Source organism: Enhydra lutris, unplaced genomic scaffold (genome assembly GCF_002288905.1).
Source record: "Enhydra lutris kenyoni isolate GAN:26980312 unplaced genomic scaffold, ASM228890v2 scaffoldscaffold14, whole genome shotgun sequence".
NCBI lineage: Eukaryota > Metazoa > Chordata > Mammalia > Carnivora > Mustelidae > Enhydra > Enhydra lutris.
Window position 1 is genome coordinate 1,384,702 of NW_019154098.1, and position 17,687 is coordinate 1,402,388.

The following is a 17,687-nucleotide window of genomic DNA, read 5'->3' on the forward strand; positions in this document are numbered from 1 at the left end:
CCCCAGGCGGCAGGAAATGGAAACTTAGAGCTCTGGGCTCCTCCTCCCACCGCTCAGCCCCTTCTCACCCACCCCACCCCCCTCCCTCTGCTCCCTCAGGCACCCTCCCACCCTCCAGCCTTCCCCCTCCCCAGGGAGAGGCAGAGGGAACCCAGGGGGCCCACCGGCTTCTGAGCCCAGCTCTGCAAGGACTTGACCCCAGAGCAGAGGCAGTGCTAGGCCCCGGGGTCCCCCAGCCAGCAGTGCAGGTGGCTTCAAGCCCCCGGCCTCAGGGGGCTTCTGAAAACGGGATAAGCATCACCATCTCTGAGTGTAGGTGCATGAAGGGCAGTGACAGAGGAATGCCACCTGGGAGACAGCAGGTGCGGAGACGAAAGCCTGCGTGACTGTGGGCAGGAGCTGAGCGCGGGGGCCACGGGGTCCTGCCACCTCGCCACCACCCGCCGGGCACCTTGCGACTCAGAGCCACGCCAGCGCCGTCGCTTGACCAATGTTGAGTGAACAATACCGCGAGTGCCTTCTACCCGGGGACTCGGAGCCCCGCGGAGGGCCATTGCCCGCGACAACAGCTGCCTGTGTGTATCTGGGGGACATTCTGATGTCTAGTTCCTGGAATTCCTTTTCTTTTTTAAATATTTTTTATTTTTTAAGTGATCTCTATACCCAACGTGGGGCTTGAACTTCCAACTTGGAGATCAAGAGTCGTGCGCTCCGGGGACCCAGCCAGACGCCCCTTCTTCTGTTTTTAATGCCAGCCTGACCCCTTCAGGTGCGTCGCATGGTCACTGCCCACTCAGTCTCAGTCAGGCTGCTCCAAGGTGCTTCCCGATCCTTCCCCAAGGCACTGGTCAGCTGGGGTCTCCTTCCTCTTGTCGCCTTACCGGGGCAGATCCCTCCTGCCCCCCTTATTTGGGGACTGTCCCCTCCATGGGATGTCACCTGGCTGTGTGTGTTGGCGGGGTGTCCCCACTTGGGTGGCCGTGGCGATGAGAACCCGCATTTCCAAGCGTCCGTGCCCACCTGGAGCTCAGAGATTCCCCAGAGATGGGCCACAATCCTGAGCCCCACACTGACCACTGTCCCGCCCTGCTGGACAGTATTCTGCGGCCACTGGGCACAGGCACACCACTTGGGGCCCCCGGGGTCAACCTGAGTGCGCAGGCGGGTGTGAGGCTGGGAAGCCCAAGGGACCGCGTTTCCCAGAGTCTCCGTCCCGCTCCTCCTCGGGTGGGCGGGTCACAGCGACTCCTGCTCTGCGGTTTCCTTGCTCTGAATGGGCCCAGAGAAGCTTGTTTTCCACTCCAAGGGGAGGCGGTTAATCATCCTGAGTTCTTCCTGGGCCCCAAACACCTGGGAAGGCCTCAGAGAACAGGATCCCATTGTGACCCTCGCTGTCCACGGACTCTACTCTGGATTCCTGAAGGAGCAGGAGCCCGGACCCCTTCCAGTAGGAAGCTCACCCCAAGGGCGCGGGTGCCCCAGGCACTGTCTGCTCTGCTCTATCCCTCATGCTGGTCAGGAAGCCCTTCCCTCACTTCCTCCTGGCTCCCTTCTGATTTCCAGCCTGCAAGAAGCCACGGACACGCTCAGCTCGTCTTTTGGGGCCCCCTCTGGGTCCTCAGACCTGGCCTGCTGGCATCAAGTAGAGACCGACTTCCCCACCTTCCAGGAGTGCCACGACGCACCCCAGCCCAGTCAAAGGGGCCGTGGGCTAGGAACACAGAGCCTTGCCAGCAGGGACGGCTTCTCTGGCCGCCACAGAAACAACGTGGCTGGCAGAGACGAAGTGGGCACAGGGCAGTGTCCGCTCACCCGCTCCCTGGCCCCTGCCTGCCCAGTCAGGTTTGCCTGTGCCAGCTTGGACCCGACGGGCCAGGCATCCCATCGCCGAGTCCCGGAGAGCCAGACGCCGGTGCCACCGAGTGCCTGCTCCTGTAGGCTCCTTCTCCCCACTCCAAACCCATTCCTGCCTCTGGAGGGGGCTGCCTTCCTCCCAGAAGCAGACGGACCTCCCTCCCTGCTTCCTGCCCTGCCCTACCTGATGATGAACTTCCCACGTGGCCAAGAGTGGAGGTTCTCTTCTAGGCCTGGAGGGCAGAGAACTATGGACTCAGGGGAGCCTCTCCCTATGTGAGCCGCTGGGTGGGGCCATGGGGGTCCCCCCCCACTGAGGCCCCTGCAGGGAGGGGGTCCCCCAGATTGCAGTCATGGCCACAGGCAGTCACGGCCAGAGCAAAAGGTGGAGAACATGTGTTTATTTGAGGCACCAAAGCAGCAGGCAGAATCCAATGTGGGGGTGGAGGGAGAGGGTGGGGCCGCAGCTGGAGGTCAGTGGGGGGGGCGGGATTCCTGGGTCCAGTGGCCTAAACCCTGAAGCACTGAAACCCCATCTTCCAAAAGGCCAGCCTTAAAGTGAGTGAATGTGGGCTGCAGAAAGGCCAGAGAAAAGCAGCTTTGTTGTTGAGGTCGGGGTGCTCCGCGGCCTACGTTGGACTCCTGACCCCGTCCCCCCCCAACTCTGACTCGCCCACACACTCGCACGCATGCCCAGGGTGCACCCAGGCCCCGTCCGTGCTGCTGAGCTAGGCCGTCCCCTGCGACAACAACGTCCTCGGATGGTGACAACAGGCCTTCTCGGAAGCAGCGGCCAAAGCACAGCTCCCAACCCAGCTGGGAACAGACGTGCCCCTCCCAGTGTGTCCCCAGGTCTCAGTCCTGACTCCGGGACCCTCGGCCTCCGGCCCTCAGCCCTTCCCAGGTTCCCTGAGGAAGGTCGCTTGGCCGCCTGGGGAGTTGAGCGCTGCGGGCTCCTCTCCGGGTAGGGGGAGGCGCCAGGGGCAGGCCAGACCCTGAGCACCACGGGCAGCGGGGCAGCGGGGGCTGGGATCGAGCGGGGCGAGGGGTAGGAGGAAGAGGCTTCCGTATGGTCTGGGAGGGTCTGGGAGGGGCCTGGCCTTCCTTCCTGAGCTGGGGGAGTCCGGGCCGGCTGCTGGGCGGACGAGTCAGGGCCCGAGCCGCTGCAGGGCGGACAGCAGGCTGAGCAAGAGCCCGAGGCCCAGCAGCCCGGCGCTGGCGCGCAGCCCCCGGCCAGCCGTGCTGATGTTACACAGGAAGCTCTGGCAGCAGTGGGTGCCGATGGACGCCACGCCGAGGTTGACGCTGGGGCTGGGGCAGATCGGGGAGCAGCCCTTGTTCAGGGTATGGCCGAAGTCCACCAGTTTCCCTGCGCAGGAAGACAAGGCGGTGAGGGCCGGCGCGGGGGCCGGGGAGGGGGTGGCCTGGGCCACGGGCAGAGGCGGCGGGCTGCGCTCACCGAGGCCGGCAGAGGCGGACACCGTGACACAGTAGTTGTCCGAGTCCGAGCACACGGTCGGCTTCAGGCAGTAGAAGTTACTGTTCTGATTCGTGCACGAGAAGCACACCAGGGAGCAGGCTGCAGAGGAAGGGAGACGCAACAGGTGACACCTGTCTCGGGCCCTGGGGCGCCTTCCAGCGGCGTCCCCCGATGTCCCCTGCCAGTCCACAACCCCCAATCCTTGGTGGATGTTAATCGAGCAATCATCACACTCCAGACCCAGGCCCCGGACCAAATGCACCGCGGGGAGCGTGTCAGGGCAGACCCGAGGCCTCCAGGGGAGCAGCGAGGAGGAGTGACCTGCTCTGCTGGGGCCGTCTGGAACAGGTCACATGGGAACGGGACTGAAGGTCCCCTGGGCGCTGCTGGGCACTGCTCGGGAGAGAAGGCAGAAGGAGAGTCCGAGAGGAAAGCAGGGCTCACCCAAAGGCAGGGCCCGGGGCCCCGGGGGGGCATCTCACCTCGCTCCACACCCAGCAGGGCAGCCAGTAGCACGGGTAGGAAGACCTTCATTCCGGAGGAGATGGGTGTCCGGTCTGGGCTCTCACAAAGCCAAAGATACGGGTCCTGCTTAGACAACAGCTTGGTGGGGGACACAGCTGCCCCTTGGAAGGAGGGACCAGAGCCACAGGCCGTAGGAGCCACGCTGCCCTCCATTTGATAGACAGCGGGGTGGGGTGGGCTGTCTTCCGGCAGCCACACAGCCAGCACATGGAGGGTCCTCCTGCTCCATTCCCGCCCACCTCGCTCAGTGCACACTCCGAGCTGAGACCCCTCCCCCAGCCCGCGGGGCTTGCAGCTGGGCGGGCTGGGGAATCTAGACAGATCTCAGGACCACACAGAAAGGAAGGCCAAGAGACTGGCCCTTGCTGGTGGTGATGCTGGGGGTGGGGGGCATGGTGACCAGGAATATTAGCCAGCCCACATCCAGAACTTTCCGTTCCTGCCGTGAGGACTCAGGGGCCGGCTGGGCGCTGGGCACCCGCCTCCAGCAGCCTCCAGCAGCTTCGGTGTTGCGGAGGCAAGGGGCGCTTCCCGCTCTGTATGATTCAGCGCTGATGACAGCGAGCCTGCAAAATCTGCTATTTCCCCATTTCCTGCCTGAAAAATAGGTTTGGCGAGGTTCAGCCAGGGAGATCTGTCTATGGAGGCTGCCTGGTGCCCTCCATTGGGACCCTCTCCCAGGCAGAGACCAGTGGCAGTTGGTGGAGGAAGCCCCAGGGGGGAGCAGCTGGGGCTCTGGTTCCATGTTCTGCAGGAGGCAAGGTGTGGGAGGCGCAGTCTGGTGCCTTCCTGGGGGAACAGCCATGGGCGGCGGAAAGGCATTCTGGGCCCAGGGAGCTGGGTCCCAGGCACTGGGAAGAGGAATGCGGGGGAGAGAACAGGCTTCCCCCGTCCAGTTCTGGGCCTGGGGTTAACATCTTGGGGTCTAGGACAGGAGCTTCGGATGCCCGAGAACAGAGCTGAGCCCATCTCCAGATGTGGGCAGCGCGGGAGAAAGGAGCCCCAGCTTCCTCTCCTATAATGTGAGGTTTGGGCCTGGAGAAGCTCTGAGCTGTTCTCCAGGAAGCTCTGGAATGCACAGCCACCAGTCACACCTGGTGTCCCCACTGTCCCTGGCAACCAACCAAACAGGCCCCACTGGGCTGAGTCGAGGCACTGGCTGGAGTGGATGGACATGAGCAGGGTCAGGCAATGGGAGCCCTGGGGCACCAGGGGGCCTCAGGGACAGTGCCATCTGGGATCCGGACTGCCCACTCCTCCCCCAGGCTCACGAGGCTGATTTCTGACAAAGCCAGGCATGCAGGGACAGGGCCACTACAGAGGAGCTAGTCCTTGTCCTGGAAGATCGAAGGTGGCTCAGCGGGGCGGGGAGCGGGGGCTCTGGGGGCCGACGTCCCTAGGCACCTCATGCGCTTGCATAATCTTTGGCAAACTAGCTTTCACCCCTTGCCAGGGTATGCTCCAGTCCCCAGGGTGGTCGGTCCGCCAGGAAGGGCCCTTAATTCTTCCCATCCTGCGGGACCGCCAAGATCCCAGCCCCCTTCTCGAGTCAGCAATGCTGCCCCTCGCCAGTCCCCACGGAAGAGGCGAAGGGGAACCTAGAGTCGGGTGATGGCCCCCCTGCCTGCGCGGCTCTGGGTCACCCAGCCAGGGAGGGCGCCTGATTTTGGTGCGTGCCCGCTCCAGCCCCGATCTTGGGCACGGTTGGGAAGGGCTGGGAGGGCTGGGGGATGGGAGTGGAGGCTCAGCCCCCGTGCGCCGGGCCCACCCGTAAGCCCAGCCTCCCAGCCTCCTCCAGACCCTCCCGCGTCGCTCCCGGCACCCCGCTCGCCGCTTCTCTCCGCCCTGCCCGGCGCCAAGGGGGTCGTCCCCGCTCCCCCTCCCCGGTCCGGACCCCGCCGACTTACGCGGGGCAGACGCAGGTCCACGGCCTCGCCGAGCTCCCCAAGCCTGGCGCCCAAGCGCACGACAGCCCGGACTCGTGTCAGCCGCGGCGGGCGGGGGACAGCAGGCGGAGCCGGCGCTCGCGCGGGCGGGGGAGGCAGGGGCGGAGTCGGGGCTCCGGCGGGCGGGGGGAGCAGGGGCGGAGTCGGGGTTCCGGCGGGCTAGGGGCGCAGGGAAGCTGGGGGCGCAGGGGCGGGCGGCGCAGGGCTGGCGCTGCCGCGCGCTGGGGAGCAGGAGCAGGGGCGGAGTGGGGGCTCCCGCGGGCGGGCGTGGGGCCGGCATTCCGGGGAGTGGGGACCCGGGCAGGGTCGGACTTCCCCGGCCCGGGTGGGGCTGCCAGCACCCCCCACGACGGGCCCGTAGCCCAGCCCCAGGGAGGTGTCGCTGGCCCGTCAGGCTGGTCCTTCTCGTCCCCACGCTGGGCACGCGTCATCGCGCGGCAGCCGGGCTACGTGTGGCGGGCGTGTGGGGGGCGGGGACAGGGCCCACCTTCGCCGGCCGCGCCCACGGAGGGCTCGCGTCCCTTCCTCCCAGTCCGGTGGGAGCGTTTCAGACTCCCGGGCGGGCCGGGCCGGTTGCGGGCGGGGAGGAGGCGGGGAGCTTGCCTTTAGCACGCCGCCCCCTCGCCCCGGGCCGCCTGGGTCCTCGGCTCCCGGCCTCGCCGCCTCGGGAGTGAGCCCTTAGCCCTCCCGTGGCTGGGGGTGGGGGAGGAAGGCCCCAGAGGGCGGTGGTTGTGGCCGTAGGAATCCCCGGCGGGACATCCTTCTTTGCTGCTTCTGGATTCCTTTCTGCCCTGGGCGCAGGGGCTGCCTCTTCTGCGGCTGCCCGACCTGGGCCAAGGCTCTCAGCCAGGACGCTCCCGGGCCCCCAGCTCGCTGTGCAGCCAGGGGATCGGCTCACAAAGCCCGCCTGATGGGACCCTCCCGGCGCAGAGCCGAGAGGCCCGCTGGGATAAAGGCAGCACCCTTCTTCCGTCAGCACAGCCTTTGGGCGCTGTCTCAGTAGGTGTTCCCTGGCTGGACCCGCACCATCCGTGCCCTGGCGGGGCAGCGCCGCCTGGCAGGACTCCACGCCCTTGCATCCTGCTTCTCATTGGCCAGGCTGGGAGGCTGCCTGCGGCCGGGGCAGCTGGGGATGCTGGGCCGGCGGCAGGCAGGCCGGGCTGCAGGGCCCTTCTTTTGCGGGGGGGGGGGGGGTGTTCCCCTCCTCCTGCAGGGATGTTGGTGGCGGCGGCAGCTCATTTGCTGAGTCTCAGTCACCTGCTTGTTTTGGAAGTACACTTCACTCCGCGGGTCCTGGGAGGGGCTGTGGCACCTGACCTTTTCTCTTTGCCTTTCTGGATGGCACTTGCGGGGAGGGTGGTGAAAGGCGCCAGGCCTAGAAGCTCTACCTCTTCTTCCTCCTCCTGTTGGGGAGAACAGGTGAGGTGGAGGGAGCTGAGGCAGAATGGCAGGGTGGCCGGGGGAGCTGCAAGGGAGAGGGGCTCTCATAACACACCGGTTGCATGGGAAAGGTCTAGGGGTATGTGAGGGGCCATGTGAGTGTGCAGGGGAGTGAGTGAGTGTGTGGTCGGTGTGTGTGAGTGTGCATGTAAGAGTGTGTGTGTGTGTGTGTGTGTGTGTGTGTGTCTTCAGTTGAGGATCAAGGTCAGACGTTGCATGGTTCTGTGTAATGTCCCGATGATGTGGGATGGCTCAACTTGGGAAGGCTTTAGGGGCTTTCTCCCTGGGGGGTCTGCGCGTGTCCCAAGAGGTCCCCAGGCGAAGAGCGGTGGTCTCTGGGGTTCCACACGTCTAAGGGTGATGGCCCTGCTGTCCCCAGGGACACGCAGTAAGCCACAGCCCTTGGTCACCCGCTCCGGATCTTCCCTCCGGAGGTAAGCTGAATTTGGGTCCCCATAAGAGGCTCGTGTTTTGCCTTGCGCGGCCCGTCACTTTCTGTGCGGGCTCCTTGCTTGTTGAAACCTCCCAGCAGGTCAGCCCTCGAGGGCAGTGCCCAGCACCCAGACCACTGCCGGCTCGTGCTCGGGGCTCAGCAAGTATTTGTGGCCGAAAGCATATGTGGGCTCTGCCCCATGCAAGACAGGACCCCGTGATTCAGGGAGCTCTGCGAGTTTGAACAACCAAGTCACAATGAGACTCAGATGTCCTTTGAAAATGTGTCTGAACATATATGGCCAAGCCAGGAGCTTGGGCAGTGCCTGATGATGTAATCTGTGGGGTCCTTCTGAGAACCTTCCCCTCAACAGATTCCTGGAAGTAGAATGACTTTGTCTCCAGTTCGTTTCTGTGAGGTGTTTCGTGATACAGGAAGGATTCTAGGCAGGTCCAGCCAGGTGGGTTGGAGAGGGTGGGTGTTGTGGCTAGGGTAGAGGGTCATGCCCTCGGACCCATTCCTCCTGAAGGAGGCCCCACATCCAGGGACTTGGCATATCCAGGAGTTACCGGTCACACGTGTTCCCTGGGACCACGGTGACACCTGGGGGCCTCCTTTATAAGGTCTGCCCACCATGGTGGACCCACTCAGGCTCCCTCCTTCAACCCTGAACTCTGGAAGCCTCCTTCGCGTGCACTGGACACCCCCTGGAATGGCCAGGTACGTGTCCATCTGGTGGACTTGTGTCTGTGGACACCCCTGCTTCTGCTGCTTCTGTTTCTCTTTCTTGGGCTTGCTGAAGTCTTTGGGCTTTGTAGACCCCCTGCTGATTTCCTGGGCCAGCCACTGCCCCCCCCCAGGGGGGGCCCAGAATGTTCTTTCTTTCTCTACTCCAGTGCCGTGGTGTTCGCCAGCCTTTCCCCCGGCAGCTCTCCCCCTGCTCATGCTCTCTGGGGAACTTTCTCTGGGCAGAAGTGGCTGGAGTTTGGGGGTACACATTTGCCGCTGGATGCCTCCTAGTCCTGTCCAGGGTCTGGACCCAGGGGTGTGCATGGTCTGGCTTGTCTGGAACTGGGAGAGACGGGTGCCCGCTGCCCTCACCGTCTGCAGAAAGGGGATCCAGGGGCTTGAGGAGCCCATAAGAGGAGCCTGGCGCGGGGTGCTGAGGCTGGAGACCGGAGACTGGGGCCACGGGGCGCAGGTAGGCAGTGGCCCTTGGCCAGCATTCTGCATTCTCACCCTAAGAGGGAGGCACAGCCCTGGTCCTGGACCTTCAGCGCCTGCAGCTTCTGTGGGTCGTGCTCACGAGCTGGAGCTGTGACAGGTGCGCTTGGCCTCTTTGGGGCCCGGCCGCCGAGCTCTCCCATCTGGAGCTGCCCACCTCCTCTGAGACCCCTACCGCAGGTCTCTGCTCAGGGGTCCTGTGGGGAAGTGTGCAGACCCCCGGCCCTCCTCTCCTGCTGCTCTAACTCTCCCAGGCCAGGAAGCCCCGAGCCACTCTCGCTCGGGCTCTAGCCGGATGGGAGGCAAGGTGTCGTCAGGCAGTGGGGCTCAGTGTGCAAGGAGAGCTGCTGGTGAGGCCACACTGTGGGGCATGGTACGCCTGCCTTACCTCTCTGGGCACAGCTCCCCGTCTCCGAGTGGAGCTTTAGTGTGCTCCCCTCTGGCTGGCCCTGCTTCTCCCAGAGAACGGCCCGAAGTGCTACTGTGATTTCAAAGCATTGGCTCCAGCCACAGGCTCAGCTCACCCCGTCACAGGCTCCTGCCTCAGGCCCTTTGCACAGCTGTCCCCAATCCTAGAACAGGAAGTTCACTCCAGACCTCCTCGGCCTGCACCCTCGATTCTCTGCTCGAGTACCCATTCAGAGAGATCCCTCCCCTCCTGCCCTGGAAGTACCTGGCCATTCTCCTTGACACGGAGCACACGGCCAGGCAAGATTTGATGCCCAGTGAATACTCAGATGAGTATATTTGCCTGGAAACACAGATTGAGAGCTGGTGCTGTGGGATAGAAAGCCACTTAGAATTTAGAAGTTAAATACACACACACACACACACACACACACACACACACACACACGTGTGTGCGCGCACGCTTACAATTTAGAAGCTTAAAAAAAAACCCCAAAAACAAAACAACCCCCACCACACTTAGAATTTAGAAGCTAAAAAAAAGTGTGATGTTTGCAAGGATGGCAGGGCATGGGATGGTTGATCTGCAGGAAGGGGAGCTATGGAAGGGAGAGCTGTGGGAGAGGGGCTGTGGGAGGGAGAGCTGTGGGAGAGGGGCTGTGGGAGGGAGAGCTGTGGGAGAGGGGCTGTGGGAGGGAGAGCGGCAGGGAGGGTGCTGGGGCCATAGTCCGCCAGGCCCCTTCACATGCAAGACCTCAGGCTTCCTACAGACACAACCTGAGAACCTCTTCAGAGGGCCTGGTGGCTGGCCGTGTGGAGCTCCCGTGACAGCCAGTGGGACTCTAGGTCAGCAGACCTGGGCTCTGAGATGACCCGTCGGGATCCAGTACGGAACTTGCTACAGAGCACGTGAAGAAAGACCCCTGACCTACAGGACGGTGCCCGGAGTTCTAGAACGCTCGGATCTCGCACCTGGGGCTGGGTGCCGGGAGGCTGAACTTTGCTGTTGGTTGATGGAGACACGGAGGGCAGGGCTGTCCCTTACAGCCATGTCCATGGATGAGTGTGCCTGGAAAAGATGCCACCACCCATTTGGCAGAAGGTCCTGCGGTGGTCTCAGCTAGGTGGTGATCACCCAGACCCCACTGCCACCAAGCTCTCAGCCCTCCAGTGGGGTTCCGTCTGAACATGATTCTAAAAAGCCTCAGACCTCCTCCACACCCAGGGTGGCCCCCTCCCTCCAGCCTTAGGGCCGTTCTCTGTCCCTGTCCCTCGTGCTGGCTGGGAGCTGGGCTCACAGGAGGCCATAAGCGTGGGTCCTCCCACACCCCCACACCGCCTCCCCTCTAGCCAATTCACACTCGTCCCCACCCATCCTCCCCACCAGATGTGAACCCGGCAGGACCCTGGACAGGTGCGTGAGCCTTTGTCCCCTCGTCAGTCCCCCTCCCACTCCCCAGCTCACAGGGACCTCCTCCAGCACAGCTCCTGTCCCAGCACCCCTCCTGCTCTTCTATCTTCCTTCGCAGGACCCTTCCCTCATCCCTGAGCACTCCCTGTTTCCCTCTGGTCTCCCTAGATTGAGCAGTGCCCCTGCTGCAGGCCGTGAGGCTGGGGCCGGTCCACCCCCGAGGCTGTGCTCAGTCTGGGCCAGCTGGGTCTCCATTCTCCTGGACACTCTGTGGATTCACTTAAATGGTCCCGGGACAGGCCGGCTTCATTCTTTCCCTGCCGTCCCTGCCCTGGGCCCTGATCATGACCCTTCAGGCTGGCCCAGCCCATCTCCCACACTGGAGCCTGGAGGGTCCTCTGTTCTCACAAGCAAATCTGCTTCAGGCTCTGCGGGGTGTCCTGGGGGGTGGGGAAGAGTCCTCCTCAGGGCACACTTGCTGCTCTCTTGCTGGGGAGTGGGACCTGGATCCTAGCAGGTTGCTGGCCCCAGGACCCTGGGACCCCTCCCTGAGGCTCTGCCTGGTGGGAGCGTGGGGCCCAGCTAGGTGGGAGAGTGAGTGAGGCTCTGAGTTTCTCCAATGGAGCCGTCAGCACAGGCCAGCTCTGGCCCTTTGCCACCCCAACCGAGGGGCAGAAACCAGCCATCTATGGCCCTGGGGGCCCAGATGGGTGGAGGCTGGATGTGCCTCACTCTAGACTTTGACTTCAACCTGATTCTGAAAAGCCTCAGGCCTGCCCGTGGGTTGCCCATTAGCAGACACTTCCTTGGGGCAGAGACGCCCGGCTTGGGCACCCCCGCGCCTGGGCTTGTCTGAGCCGGCTCTCTTGAGGTCCGTCCTACAAGGTGGCCCTCCAGGGTTCCCGCACCCAGCCAGCCAGCGGAGCAGCTCCGACCCCAAGAGGCCTCTCTTATATTTTGCAGACCAGTTTATTTGTAAAATTTCTACTAGGAAATGCAGAAAACTCACCGCTGGGTATAACAGATGGGAAAGGAGGTGAGCATGGCTGTCCTCGGAACCCAGAACTGAGGCGGTGAGGATAGAGTACAGCCCCTCCAAGAGAGGGCATGTTCCTGCACACCCAGATGTGCCCCCTCTGCCCCTCTCCTCCCACGCTTTGTCCTTGGTCCTTGGTCACAGTGCTCCCTGGATGGCTCCCTACACCCTGCTGCCACCCTTGCCTTCAGCCCCTCAAGCCGCCTGACTCCTCCTTGCCTGGAAGAGCGGGGAAGGGGAGAGGTGGGGAGGAACAAGAGGGGAGGGGGAGAGAGGTGTCAGTCTGGGTGCCCTGGAAGCAGACCCCAAGGGAGAGGCAGGTTCAAGAGAGGGATGCTCAGGGACTCTGTGAAGGAGAAGGGAGGAGGGCTCAGGGTGAGGTGGGGGGCCTTCAGGCCCCCATGCAGGGAAGACTGGAGGGAGGCCTGGGGAGGAGCCGGGCACTGGGGGTAGCTCACCCGCCTGAGCTGGGAGGCTTGGGGCAGGATCCTGGGAGCTAAGCAGAGCGGTGTTGCTGCCCTAGACACCATCACGCATACTCTCGGGAAGGCGCTTCCCTGGATGTCGCGACGGAAAGGGGATGATGGGAAGCATTTGAAAGTGACTTTGTCCTAACAACATTGAACTACTGGGTGCCTAGAGGATCTTCCAACGCCTCCCACATCTCATGACTTTGGGTCTGGTGAGGGATGGGGTTTTCCCTGAGCTCCCCAACACCCCCAGAGCCAGGCCTCAGCCTGGGCCCTGGGAGAATTCTCTGTGGGCCTGAGGGTAGGATTCAGGCTGGGGTGAGGCTCAGCCACAGTCCTGCCCCTTCCTGGGGGGTCACGAGCCTCTCCCACCCCCTGGGAGGCTCAAGCTTTGGTGAGCCACTCTTCCGTATTTTATCCCAGATGCACTGTAAAAAAGATTCTTTACTTTATGACCAGTATATGTAAATCCCCACCGTGTGGGGGACACTCTGTGTTTCCTATTCTATGCAGTTCTGTCTTGCTCCATTCTGTCTTTTTTCAAGATTTTATTTATTTGAGGGCGCCTGGGTAGCTCAGTCAGTTAAGCATCTGCCTTCTGCTCAGATCATGATCCCGAACCCAGGGTCCTGGTGATGAGGGAGCAGGAGGCTGGCTGAGGACAAAGCAAAAGCTGGCACCTTGCACCCCCTCTCCACCAGCTCCTCTCGGTAAGGTGTGACATTCCTCAGGCGCCCCTGACTGCCGTAAACGAGAAACAAATAGTTCACTTGAGAAATCACAATCCTACAAGACAGGGGTCTCCCTTGGTTTACAAATGTCCTAGAGATCTACAAACAAAGAAGTTACCTTATCAATAGCACAATTTCCAGAGGCACATAACTCAGTTCCTCAAGCCCTAATGTCACCCTCCCCTGCAGAAACAAAACTGAAGGAGGCTGAGGTAGAAGGAAATGTAAATATAGTTAAATCTCTTCTGAACCTGAATCTCACTAACAAATACACTAGATAGCAGGATTGTGACCTCCCACCAGGAACCTCCCAACTATCTTGATGTTAATGGCTGGCCTAAAGACGGACATGGATCAAGCCGCAAGGCCTCCGCAAGGCCTCCCGTGTCCCGGCACCTTGTAGGCCCTCTTTAGCATATGAAAATTCCGTTGAAACCTCCCTTCCCCTCACCTTCCCCCAACTGCAAGGTACATAACCTGCCATCCCTCACAACCCCAGGCAGCAGCTCTTCCTGCCCACGGGTCCTGTCCCCGTGCTTTAATAAGCCACCATTTTGCACCAAGATGTCTCAAGAATTCTTTCTTGGGGGGCGCCTGGGTGGCTCAGTGGGTTAAGCCGCTGCCTTCGGCTCAGGTCAGGATCTCAGGGTCCTGGGATCGAGTCCCGCATCGGGCTCTCTGCTCAGCGGGGAGCCTGCTTCCCTCTCTCTCTATCTCTCTGCCTGCCTCTCCGTCTACTTGTGATCTCTCTCTGTCAGATAAATAAATAAAATCTTAAAAAAAAAAAAAAAAGAATTCTTTCTTGGTCATCGGCTCCGGACCTCAGCCCACTGAACCTCACCTAGGTTCTAGAACTTCATCACTGGGATGGAGCCCCATGTCCGTAGGGAGCCCGCTTCTTCCTCTCCCTCTGCTGCTCCCTCTGCTTGTGCTCTCTCTCTCTGTCAAATAAATAAAATCTTTAAAAAATTATTTGAGGGGCACCTAGGTGGCTCAGTGGGTGAAGTGTCTGCCTCCGGCTCAGGTCATGATCCTGGGGTCCTGGGATTGAGCCCCACGTTGGGCTCCCTGCTTGGTGGAAGCTGCTTCTCCCTCTGCCTGCTGCTCTGCCTGCCTCTCTGCCTGCTTGTGATCTCTCTTTCTGTGTTAAATAAATAAAATAAATCTTCAAAAAAAATTATTTGAGAGGGAGCGAGCACACAAGCGGAGGGAGGGGCAGAAGGAGAGGAAGAAGCAGGCTCCCTACTGAGCAGGGAGCCCATCGAGGGGCTCCATCCCAGGACTCCAGAGCTCAAGGCAGACTCAACCAACTGAGCCACCCGGTCGCCCCATTTTATAAGAAAATCAAATAAGAAGCCACTATACTGACTTCGCCACCATTCTGGAAGGCACCACCGAAACCCCTAGTTACCGGCATTTATTTTTCAGAGAGCTTGTTAGGACTTTCTTACAGAAAATAGTTAATTGAGTAAGGAAACCATCATGTTTGCAAAAGAAATGGAATGGTAAATGCAGATGATCTTGGTTGCAGCCGTGGGAACAGCAGCTACCCCCCTCCCCCCACCCCAGGAAGTGGGGGTGGCCTCACTGATACCCCAGAGCCTGATGTGGGGTGTCTTTGCAGGCGTGGCCCACCCCTGGGGACGCCCCCCTCCCCCCCGGCCGGGTTCTGCACAGTGCGAGTGAGGGCCTGGCGCCTGCCTCAGCCCTCCCAAGCCCGCGTACCAGCAGAGGAACGGATGGGGGAGCAGAAGGCTGGCTGGGGAGCAGAAGGCTGGCTGAGGACCAAGCTCCAGCGGACCCCCAGCAGCCTCTCCCTCCCCCACTCCTGGGTGCGACCTGCGGGACCTTCCTCCAGGAAGCTGCCATCTCTCTGGCAGTTAAGGCCTAGCTAGAGGGAAAAAAGCAGCTTTAACTTGACAATGGCAAGGCCTCGGGTATCCTGGGAGCCCTCTTTAGCATATGAAGTTTCGTTGGAAAATCTCCCTTTTTCCCTACCCGCAAGCCCTAAGTACAGAATCCGATCCCCCCACCCCCCAACACTGGGACAGCAGCTCCTGCTGCCCACGGTCCTGCCCCTGGGCTTTAATAAGACCAGCATTTTGCATCAAAGACCTCCCAAGAATTCTTACTTGGCCGTGGGCTCTGAACCCCACCCCACTGAACCTCACCTATATTCCAAAAACCACATCATGCCTGAGGGCAGGAAAGCACTCAGCCAGGACCTGTGCCCGTGGGGAAGTTAGGGGGACCATGGGCTGCACGGCGGCCGCACAGGGGGCTGAAGGGACCAACCTCCCCCAGAAAGGGGCCTCCAAGCTCAGCCCCGACAGCACCCAGCTGGGAACTGGGTGTGCCCAGGTGCCACCAAGTTTGGAGGAGCAGGACCCCCAGGAACTGAAGTTAGTGGTCACTGCGCGGTGACGATGGCCTTTGGGCACACTCACTCATGCCCGACCGCGAACTGCCATGTTGAGAAACATAAAACCAAAATCTTGGGCTGACCCAGAAAACCGCTCCCCAGAGCATCGCCCGACAGAGCAGGGGGAGCTCGGGCCACCCGCAGCCTTGGGCACGGCAGGGGCAGCCCCGGTCTGGGCGTCCAGACAGACAGCTGGGCCCGGGAGAGCCGCTGGCATCCGGGTCACCTGTTCAAGGGACAGAAATGCTTCTCCAAGGGGCAGCGCAGAACTCGCCAGGACCAGATCTCTCCAGCACGCGCCCCGAGAGGGGACGGGGAGACTGGTGCTTTGCTGTACCGAGGTGGGTGGGGGAGGCGTGCCCCTCCCTGCAGGGACCATGGGGAGTCCGCAGACGGCCTGTGTCCTCTGGTCGGAGTCTCCCGGCGTCCCCTGGTGCCTGCTGTTCACCCACTCCCCACGCATGCAGTCCACGGGGCTTTGCTGCCTGCCGTCCAAACCCCAGCCCCAGCCCGTCTAGTGTCCCCTTCCTCCCAGGATTCCTCTGCCTTTGTCTTCCTCACTCCACCCCTCCAGAGGCCCCCCCACTCCCACCTGCCCCAGACCAGGACAGCTCTTGGCCCGAGCTGACCCTCCAGCTGTCCGTGCGTCTCTGGGTGGACACTGGTCAGTGCTCCCGCAGGGCTCTGGACGCCCGTAGGTGGGGAGGCGTTTTGATGTAGTTTGGGAAGGTAGGGGAGCTTCGCTGGTGTGGGTCTGGAACCCAGGACCAAGAAAGAATTCTTGAGACGTCTTTGGTGCAAAAGGGTGGTTTTATTAAAGCCCAGGGATGGGACCCGTGGGCAGGAGCTGCTGCCCCTGGGCTGTGAGGGGTGGGAGTGGAGAGAGGTAAGGACAAGTGAGGTTTCAGAAGGATTTTCATGTGTGTAAGAGCACTCCGACCAGAGCCCTTGCCATTGTCAAGTTAAAGTTGTTTTTCCCCCTAGCGAGGCATGAACAGTAAGACAGCCAGGAGCTTCAGGAGGAAGGTCGCAGGGTTTGGGGTGGGGGCTGCGGGCTGTCAGCTTCCGCTTTGTCTTCAGCCTGGCTTCTGCTCCGTCATCGGTGGGGGGGGGGGGCGCGTCACAAATCTGCCCCACCCCACCCTTTCCCGGCCCCACCTCCAGCTTTGGAAATGCCAGGCAGCTCATTCAGAAAGGGTAGGCCCTGGCCAGGCCCCAAGACCTTGAGCACCTTTCAGTGCACCTTGAGCACCATTGTTTCTACGGCTCTCTCTCGTGTTCAGACAGAGATTTTATCTCCTCACTAGGAAGCCTCCTCTCCTGTCCGTGGCAGGGGAATGGCCGAGGAGGCTGGGGAGGTCTTCAGTCTCCGGTTCTGGGTGCGCTGGGGCCGACCCCTCCCCACACGGGGCACCCAGGGCTTTGACCTGCAGCTTTCCGGGCCAAAGGAGCCCAATGTCTCGGTGCCCCTCACCTTCCCTCCGCTGCTCAGGCTGGGCCAGGCCCTACAGGAACAGGACAGCGGAGGGTCACCGGCACCTCGTTCTCCCCCGAAGCCCAGCCAGGAGGCCCTGCCCGCATTGTGTCCCTTCCCTGAACACACATGACACACACAGAGCACACGCACAACCCCACTCACATGCACACACCACATAGACACGTGCTCCCTGCTCCCTGGACACCTTGCACACCGGGGGGAGCATCTTGCCAAGTATGACCAGAAGCTGGGCCGGGGGCAAGTGAGGCCACTCGCCCATTGCACAGAAAGGGGCGTGTCCAAGGGCCACGTGTCCTAACTACGCAGTAGAACTGGGCAGGATGGACGCTGAACCCACACAGACAGAAAGACCCACTTTGATTCAAGTCAAGCAGCTTTTGGAGGCTACTGTTCTCCGAGCCCGTGCCCACAGGCCTCCCTCAGATAGGAGCTGCCCAGGGTGGGGTGGGGACAATGGGGTCAGATCTGGGACCTCACTTCCGGTGGCACCTGGAGGCCCCCCGGGCATTTCCAGTCCACAAACAGGGAGGTGAACCTTAGGAAGCGTGGATTGTCCAGAGCAGGAATAGTCAGGATTAATTAAGATCTTAGCACGAGGTGGAGGGAAACACCTAGAAGTCTGCCACGGGCACTGGCCGCCAGGAGTGGCCGGGAAAGCTGCAGGAGCCGGCCCGGGGAGGACCGCGGGCGGGTACCACGCCTAGGACTGGGCTCTGGACCCAAGCAAAGCCCCGTGGGCGCCGTGGGGGCTCGGCCCAGGTCTGCAGTGGGAATCTGTGAGTCGGCCTCACGGCGGTTTCCTGTTTCCG

The 17,687-nt window shown here is 61.8% G+C and overlaps 1 protein-coding gene across 2 annotated transcripts; it reads right to left on the reverse strand.

Annotated features, from left to right (window-relative positions):
* Window positions 1-2,238: 2,238 nt before the first annotated feature.
* Window positions 2,239-5,882, reverse strand: LOC111146831 (lymphocyte antigen 6 family member E). Of its 2 annotated transcripts, XM_022502527.1 has the most exons (4): window positions 5,767-5,882; window positions 3,817-3,922; window positions 3,314-3,433; window positions 2,239-3,223 (listed from the first exon to the last, which is right to left on the reverse strand). In XM_022502527.1, exons 2-4 carry the CDS (start codon window positions 3,866-3,868, stop codon window positions 3,003-3,005), a joined length of 393 nt encoding a protein of 130 aa, XP_022358235.1. In that variant the 5' UTR covers window positions 3,869-3,922; window positions 5,767-5,882; the 3' UTR covers window positions 2,239-3,002. The 2 variants fall into 2 exon arrangements, with proteins under 2 accessions (XP_022358235.1, XP_022358234.1); XM_022502526.1 differs by lacking the exon at window positions 5,767-5,882 and having other exon boundaries at window positions 3,817-5,702.
* Window positions 5,883-17,687: the final 11,805 nt, after the last annotated feature.

What these genes read in the sequence shown, in the direction of transcription:
- LOC111146831 (XM_022502526.1), bottom strand. Translation starts at nt 4,012, where the DNA reads ATGGAGGGCAGCGTGGCTCCTACGGCCTGTGGCTCTGGTCCCTCCTTC. An exon ending in CCTGCTGGGTGTGGAGCGAG is followed by an intron (nt 3,434 to 3,816) that starts GTGAGATGCCCC and finishes CTTCCTCTGCAG; the next exon opens with CCTGCTCCCTGGTGTGCTTC. An exon ending in GTCCGCCTCTGCCGGCCTCG is followed by an intron (nt 3,224 to 3,313) that starts GTGAGCGCAGCC and finishes CTTCCTGCGCAG; the next exon opens with GGAAACTGGTGGACTTCGGC.